Raw genomic sequence first — 8,284 nt, 5'->3', positions numbered from 1 at the left:
CCCGCCTCATTCCGTCACCTCCCCTGAACGAGGCTCAGCGCTGGAAGCGCACAAGCGGCTTCCAAGAGAAAGTGGGAACAGGCCCTACGGAGAGGCGCGATTGCAGCCCGACAGGAGGGAGGACACGGGGCTGTGCTCGCAGCTCCCCAGAGCTTCGGCGTGGCTTTCTGCAGGAGAACTGAGATCTGTTTAATTGCTGCTGAAAAGGGTTTGACTTCAGGCTGTCCTGGGACTTGTGTCCTCTATCTAAAACGGAAAAAAAGGGGGAATATGAGCTGGGGGGACAGTAGACGAAAGGGGCAGTGCAGTAGTACGGAGTTAAATTGTGCTCGGAAACACGATGAAACAGCCCCCTCCACTTCTTTCTCTAGATACTTGCTCTTTCAGCTGTCTGAAGATATCACCGAAGATGAGCTGATGTCTTTCAAGTTACTTTTGGTCAAAGATTTACCAAAAAGCAAGCTAACCCGTGAGACTGTAAGCATCTCTTTTAATACTTTTTAAAAATTATTACTATAATCCACAGAGGCTGTTGGGTTACTCATGGGGGAATGAGTGTCACTCTTCTTTATGGCATCACTCTTACGGTGAAAACACAAGAAAAAGGGTGCCCCTGCGTGCATATGGGACTTGTTTGGGCTGGTGTTGGGCACAGCTTTTGCAGCTGTGTCATAGCCAGCCGTGCCAGGGACTGAGGCCATCACATCCAAGCACCCCACGGGGGTCAGGCTACTCAGTGGCTTTAATCAACAAAAAACTGATGAGCACGTTCACTTATCTTGCCCAACAGACTATTTTTTTTCTTCTTTCTAAGTCATTATCAAATACAGAAAGTCACCCACTGTGGGTATTATTTTATGATTTTCTTTTTATTTTTAATGCAGAAAATACAGACCTAAGCAACAGATCCTTCTCAAGGTTAAGGCAAATGAGCTTGGAATTTACAAGTAGCCTTGCAGGAGATCCAGTGCTTTTATGCTGTCCCAGCCTGCAGTTCTGACTCCTGGGTACTTTGTTCTGTCTAATAAAAGTTTTGAGGATTTTCCTTCTTTTCTTAGAGTGGAGACTGTGATAGCTCTTCTAGTAAATTCTTGGGGTGACCACTGTGCTCTGCTACTCACTCTTTGATGAGTTTCTGTCCCTCGGGTCCCCTTTTGCTTCAGAGTGATCTCCACACCACCATGAGGTTATACCCTTTTTGCCAGTGCTTAATATGGTCACTGCAGTGATTCTTGTGTTTCAGTTAAGTGCACAAGATAGCCACTGAAAGTTGAATGAAAGCAATCATTAAAAATGTTGTAATATATTCCTGTATGACCGCTGTTAGGTGTCCTGGGTTAGATTGTAATTAGATCTTGGCACCTCTGAGCTACAGAAAGGAAATGAGTATGTTTTGAGATGTTGGTACTTAACAGTATTTGTAGGTTTTGCTGAACTAGGATTCACTGGCTCAGCTGGGGTCTCAACTGAGCTCCCAGTCAGCTGGATTGACTCTGTGGGTCGCATATGCTGTCAGTACATTAAAGCTTAGGTGCATGTGCTGCAACTTCACTCCCAATGGCAGCATGGAGGTGCACTAAGAGCAAACTGCCTTTCTGATTACCCAGACAATGCTCGACATTCTCACTGAGATGGAAAAGAAGGGCCTTCTGGGAAAAGACAACCTAAGTATGCTGAAGAGTCTCTGTGAAAAAATTAACATCAGCCTGTGGAGCAGAATTGAAGATGGATTAAACCTATTTGGTAACAGAACAAAACAGCCTCTTCCCCATAGTTATTGTCGAGGTGTTGTGTAGTTATTGTACAGGAGTAATCATGAATGCTTTGCAGGCCAAGAAGAGATGCTCGTCACACAGGAAGAGAGGGGCAGTACAGGAAGCTCTGGGGGGCATCTGGTGTCATCTGTAGCACCCTATCTTCCTGGCAATTTTAATGATTCTTCCCAGGTAAGTTAGTTTATTTCTTAGAAACATCATTTTGTCTTAGAAGAGCTCACCTGTCCATGAAGTGAACAGTTGTTCTAAGACCAGCTGTTAAAAGCACTGTCTAGAAAAAGAAAAATGCACAACTCTGCATCCTTTATTCTGAAGCTTTGTCACCAGCACAGCTGCTGCAGTGTTGTACTTCAGAAACATCTACAAGGCGGGGGTAGCAAGGTAGGCTGAGTTTATGGTACCAGGAATTAGGCAGCTGGCTTGGCATGGAGATGAGAGTGAACAGAGCACCCTGTGTGGGCTGAGCCTGACTTTGGTTGTCCAGCAGGGTGCTGTCCTGCATAGACTGCCAAAGGCAGTGGGGCAGGGCACTGCCAGGCCCTGGGAGCAAAACTGTTCAGGGAGAGCTGCCTGGACAGGAGGCCGTCTGGCTGTGTACCCTGCTGTGCCACTCCCAATGGCTGAGGAGCCCCAGGAGGACAGCACAGGAGTTTCACCAGGAGTCTTTCTTTTCAGCTGCTTGAAGCTTACAAAATGACCAGCCGACCCTGTGGAGTGTGCCTGATCCTGAATAATCACAATTTTGCAAAAGCTAGGGAAGGAGTGCTGGAACACAAACACATGAAGGATCGGAATGGTACAGACGTGGATGCAGGTACAGTGAATGTTAAGATGAGTTTGTGAATCTTTAAAAATAGAAACCTTGCTTCTCTTCCTAAAGGTCTAAATTTCAATCTTCCCTTTCTAGGATACTTTTGTCGTAGTGGCTCAGTCAGCCATTTACCGTGCTGACACACCCTAATCAACTCATCAAGTTTTTAGTGCCCAACACTGAATAATTCACTAGCATTTTGCAGTTCTAATGAGGTTACTGCAACCTTAACCAGCACCCTGAGCCTGGACTTTACGAGCTAGGCTTGCTTTGCATCAGCCTCGTGCATGCTAATTCTAAAATATGCAGAATTGGAAGCGTCTGCTGCTGGACCAGACATGGGCCTTGTTTTACATCCAACTTAAAAAAAGGGACAGTGCTGGCACTCAGGGGCCCTGATTTTAGCAGGCTGTTGTACAGCAGCAGAGCTCACGGTGGGTCCTAGGGTCTCTCAGATCAGTGTATTTGCAGTGTCTGTGCCAAGAGATAAAATCCAGCAATGGGTCTTCCCTCACTGAACTGAACTACACCTTTAGTTCAAGTCAGAGCACAAGGTTTCTCCTCCTGTGACATGGGTACCACCCAAATCAGTTGTGCTCTCCTCTTGGGTAAAGCAACTGCACTGTCCAACACCTTCTGAGAGATGAAGGGACTAGCTGTAAAGTGAGTGGGGAAAAGAGATACAGCTTTCTTAATAGTTGTGCATGCTTTCCAGACAGAGGCACAATGGCAAGAAAGCCTTTTAATGACAGTTAAGGGAACTCAGTAGACACATGATCAGTGATTAGACTACTATAGTATTTTCGGACTAGGAATATAACTGCATGGATGTAGTTGTGTAGCAGATGACCAGTTATGTCTAGAAATGCAATCTGCAATTGCAGAGTCTGACTTTCATATCATGAAATGTCTCCTATTTCCCTTCTGTTTGCTTTCCAGAGGCTCTGAGGAATGTCTTTAGCAAGCTTCATTTTAGAGTAGAAGAATATAGAGACCTCACTGCAGAAGAAATCCGAAAGACTGTGAACAACTTCCGGAATGAAGACCATGAAGACAAGGACTGTTTTGTTTGCTGTATCCTGTCTCATGGGAAAAAAGGCATTATATATGGTGTTGATGGGCAGGAAGTACCTATCCGGGAACTGACCACTTCTTTCACTGTACAGAATTGCAACTCACTTGCTGGAAAACCGAAAGTTTTTTTTATTCAGGCCTGCCAAGGTGATGCTTTCCATAAAGGTGTGACCATCGAAACAGATTCTGGAGAGCAAGATTCTTCTGTAGAGCGAGATGCGAGGTTTCAGCTCGAGTGCATCCCCGCAGAGGCAGACTTCCTCCTGGGCATGGCGACCCTGCAGGATTACGTCTCCTACAGAAGTCCCAGGGAGGGAACCTGGTACATACAGGCACTGTGCCAGCACCTGGAATACAGCTGTCCTCGGTACTTATGTTTCCATAAGCTTATTTTTGGCAACACCTCAATTTTCCTTCTGGTTGACAGGGACTTGATGTAGATGCAGAGGTAGATGATAGGGAGTGGGAATGCTCACTCAGAGTGCAAACAGTAATGTAGGACAGAGCAACACCATGTGGACTGTTCAAAGCAACTCGGGGAAGTGCTGAAGCTTATTAAAAACTGGAGCTGTTAGCTCTGGTATATATTAAGATAGTGAAAATGTTGTTATTTTGCTGATGTTAACTGCCTGTAATACAAACTGTACTCATGTCTTTGCAGAGGGGAAGATGTTCTCACTATCCTGACAGCGGTAAATCAAGAAGTGAGCAGAAAATCTTGTGAGCGGGATGCAAAGAAGCAGATGCCACAGCCCAGTTTCACACTGAGGAAGAGGCTCATCTTCCCTGTCAACTGAATGGGAGCGCTGCAGCAGCCTGGAATTGGCTGGTTTCACTCAGAATTTGATCAAACACAACAGACTTTCAAGTGTCTACTCTTACCAAAAGAGCAGATATTTTTAATTGAAAATACAACTGAGGAGAAAAAGCCCTAAGAAGTTTGTGTTAATATGTGTAACACTTCATACTTCAGAGCATCTCTGAGCTGGTCTCTGATTTATCTCTGATTTATTTAGCTGATCTCTCTCAGATCTGTGGTTTGCTGGCTAAAGTACACTCAGTGGCCTTATCAGCTGTGTCACATTGCTATTGCTTTCATAAGGTATCTTTACAAGGCAACTTTCAGAAGACAACCATTATAAAGCCTATTTTGCAAAATAAACGGGAGAGTGCTGTAAATTTTATAGGATATAATCAGCCCACATCAGTGTGTTTTGTTACTTGTCCTCATCACTTAAAGTCATTCATTTGTAGTGGCTTGGTACGCCTCAAGATAAAGTCAAGCACTTGTTATCCAGCATCCTCAGCAGGATGTATCTGTGACCTGGATATCAGATATCCTCTACATCGAGTAGTCTCAACAGTGAAAATCAGTTGCTCTGGTACAGCTTCATGTTTCAAGATGTGCAGTTGCCCTGTGTTCACTTACCTTGCTCATCTTTGAGTCTTAGTTCTAAGCACCGGAGAAGTCACTAGGTGAGTACCCAGCTCCTTAAAACATTTTGTATTGCCTCCCGTGGTGAGCACGCACAGAGAACTCTCAGTGTCTACCCCCGTTTTGTCACAGATCTATAGGGCTCACCTAACATCAGCTACCGAGATGGTACAAAACACAACCGTGGTGGTGGTAGACCACACTGCAGTGCTAACACTGTAATGCTACAGGAACACACAAGCTGCTCTAAAAGAGGGGAGGAAAAAACCCCAAAGCACCACCCACGCACAAAAACCCCCAAGTACCAGAAAATATGAACAGATGCATTTAAAGTGATGCTCAACACTGAAATGCTAAATAAATGTAGTGGCTTCTAAAGCCACTTCTGCAGATACCAACTCACTAAGCTGGTGTACAGTATAATAATCACCATAAATTTTAGCCACACAAAGGCCTGATTTTAGGTTTGTTATAGAACAAACTATAGTAGAGAAGATGACATCTGGAACAAACCACAGCAGATCAGCAATATACTGAAAAATTCCATGTTATACATGTTTTATTATCAAATTTACATTCCACTATGAAACAACAGTAAGTGCAAAAAACAGATGGAAAAAATACCATGAAAATCCCAGACTGTTCAAGCATTGTGTGTAGTCCCCTCATGTAACACCCAAATGAAGCTAAAACCCAATTATTCTCCTTTCCTCTCTGTTGCTAATTTGACAGCAGTAGATGTTTAACTTTGATCACAGGTACTTTGAGCATGCAGGTATCACTGAGTTTATCAAAAACAGTGAAACTGGAAAGCTTTAAGTTTGTGCTTTGTTTAAGACAATTGGAATAAGGTAAATACAAGAATTTCCTTCTGTCTTGTGTAACTTGCACAATCACTGGTAAGTCCTTCCTAGCATCTGTGTTTGACTCAAACCTGCAAGACAACAGGAACCTTGCCAAAATGTAATACTCCATTCCTTCTAGATCTACCTCTACTCAAAAGATCTGGTGCAGGATCTCAGCCATGCCAGTTGGTCACCTCTCACCTGTCTTATGGGAGATAATGAAAGCCAAATCATTTCTAGAATCATGGTAACTTCTAAAATGTTCTCAGAAATATATTTTAAAAAGGTTTATCTTCTAGGTTTTGGCACAAAGCGGTAACTTGGAAGAAGCATCAGCTTTCCCTGTTACTGCAAGCCAGGCATGTATAGCCAAACTGTGCATGACCATCCAAAGGCATAAATGCATGACAGAATTTGAACAACACTGCACCACAGCATCAACCAACTGGATAAACACACACAAACACCATGGTATAGAGCTTTTTCCATTTTCTTTTTGCCTTATGTAAAGTATCTGATGATACATCTCACCTGCAGAACAAACTGACCTCTTGACATCCACAGCATTGTTTGAACTGAACCGGTTTATATTCTTGGGCTATGGAATATGGAAGTGTCCCCAAGAGAAACATGCATTTAATTTATATGCTTGTAGATTAATTTTACCTGAACCATGGTCTGCCAAAGGAATTCTGCCTTAGCTGGTTTGCTACTCTGCTGATCCAATGGCTGGAGTTATCTAATGAAGCCAGTTAGAAACAGTGTAATACCTTCAAAAATTTATCTGTAACTGACAGGTATTCCTACAATAAACACATAAAATGGACATACTTTTGACATGCTACACACTCCTCTTGATACCAAACTGTCTAAGCTTTTGCTAACTCATTTCCCTGGAAGTTACAGATACACAGCAGACATACCCGTCTCAGTCCACTGGAGACCAACATTGCACTCCCTCCTTTCACTCTTACCTTATGTAGCTAGGCAAGACACCATGCACAGCTAAGTACATACAAACAAAAATACTTACATGAAAAAATTAAATATTTTTCATATTAAAAACAAAATTAACCCGTATATAGTCTTTTAAATAAAATTCACCTTTTGTAAGTGTAAGATTTTGCTTAGAGAGCAAAAGGCAACTCCAGGAGTTCCTGAATATTTCTGTGCGCTGCTGACAGACAAGCTTCTGCTAAGAATCCCTGTGCAAATTTGAAGTGGTTACTCCTTTTCCTTTTACCAAAAAAAAAAAACCAAAACCCAAATCAATCATCACAAGATCTATAGAACTGTAAAAGCAGAAAGGCCACGTTACAAATTTCCTATAAACAAGGTTAAGAAGCTTTCTTTTCCTGCCCTACTCCACTCACCCTTGCAGCAGCGAGGGCGCTGATTATGGATGTGCCTTATGGCACATGCAAATCAGTGAAATTGCACTGATGCGCCACACCACACCCCCAGACAGCTGCCAGCTATGCCCCCCTACCTACACAGTAACAGGCAAGGTAAACGTTAACTGTTTAATCTAATTGTATGGAAACAAATCATTTTATAATGTTGATAGGTATTGTGAAAATTTACATAAAGATTAAGAACCTGTTTCTATTCAGCTCACTAGCAAAGACAACTTTTTCTTGTTACACAAAACATCTGTTGTAGATTGTTCAGTTATGATTAGAACCCTAGACAGGAAGGAATCAAAAAAGCAGCATGGGCAGTAGTATTTTGATGATTAACACTCAGAAACCAGATTTCTAAAATGTAGATCTCTTTTGAGTTGGAAAGTCTGCCTCAGCTATGTTCAGAACTACACTCACTCACTGATCACCGGATTTCAATATTCATTAAAATGCTACAAAGAACACCAGCTTTTTTCTTCCTGTTTCTACATACAGACTGGCAAATTTTGCTCTTAATGAAATCTTTTAAACAAAATCCTATCTAAAATGAGAAATAAGTGAATGAAAGGCATAAAGTTTACTGGAGATCTCTCAAATACACAAAACGTCTACTTGGCAAGACAAGAGGCAGTTTTCTGAACTTCCAACACTTTCCTTGAAGTAAATGCTCTCCACTTAGGTCTTTAAAAAGGAACCCTGAATCAAGCACCTAGGGTTTATTTCCCTTTGCAATGGTGAAATGTGCCCGAGATATTTGTGTGTGTATGTGTGTGTGCACAAAAATATCCTCATTTAAATAGAAGCACACTGCAATTTGGAAGGATTTCTTAACTTCAAGTTTTCACCCCAATACACACTTTCCTGCTTCTTAATTCTTATTCATTGCACATTTCTCTGTGTAGTTCGTTCAGAAGCTCTGGAAAGAAATTTACTTCTCTTAA

General features: G+C 42.4%; 2 protein-coding genes across 7 annotated transcripts in view; one reads left to right on the top strand and one right to left on the bottom strand.

Annotated features, from left to right (window-relative positions):
• Positions 1–4,857, top strand: part of CASP8 (caspase 8) — a 19,844-nt gene extending 14,987 nt beyond the window's left edge. For all 3 annotated transcript variants that reach the window (XM_008629734.2, XM_017728234.1, XM_017728244.1), the window contains 6 exons: positions 372–477; positions 1,608–1,743; positions 1,831–1,946; positions 2,451–2,589; positions 3,526–4,027; positions 4,322–4,857. In XM_008629734.2, the coding sequence (XP_008627956.1) occupies positions 372–477; positions 1,608–1,743; positions 1,831–1,946; positions 2,451–2,589; positions 3,526–4,027; positions 4,322–4,457 (1,135 nt within the window). In that variant the 3' untranslated portion in view covers positions 4,458–4,857. The remainder of the gene's footprint in view (positions 1–371; positions 478–1,607; positions 1,744–1,830; positions 1,947–2,450; positions 2,590–3,525; positions 4,028–4,321) is intronic.
• Positions 4,858–5,626: 769 nt separating this feature from the next.
• The window catches only part of TRAK2 (trafficking kinesin protein 2), a 20,791-nt gene continuing 18,133 nt past the window's right edge, over positions 5,627–8,284 (bottom strand). For all 4 annotated transcript variants that reach the window (XM_017728160.1, XM_017728164.1, XM_017728168.1 and 1 more), the window contains one exon: positions 5,627–8,284. This exon is cut by the window's right edge and continues 1,305 nt beyond it. The gene's annotated coding sequence lies outside the window, so the exon portion shown is untranslated.

This window comes from Corvus brachyrhynchos, unplaced genomic scaffold (genome assembly GCF_000691975.1).
Source record: "Corvus brachyrhynchos isolate BGI_N302 unplaced genomic scaffold, ASM69197v1 scaffold370, whole genome shotgun sequence".
Taxonomy (NCBI): Eukaryota; Metazoa; Chordata; class Aves; order Passeriformes; family Corvidae; genus Corvus; species Corvus brachyrhynchos.
The sequence above is the reverse complement of the archived record's forward strand: the minus strand, read 5'-3'. Positions and strand labels throughout refer to the sequence as shown.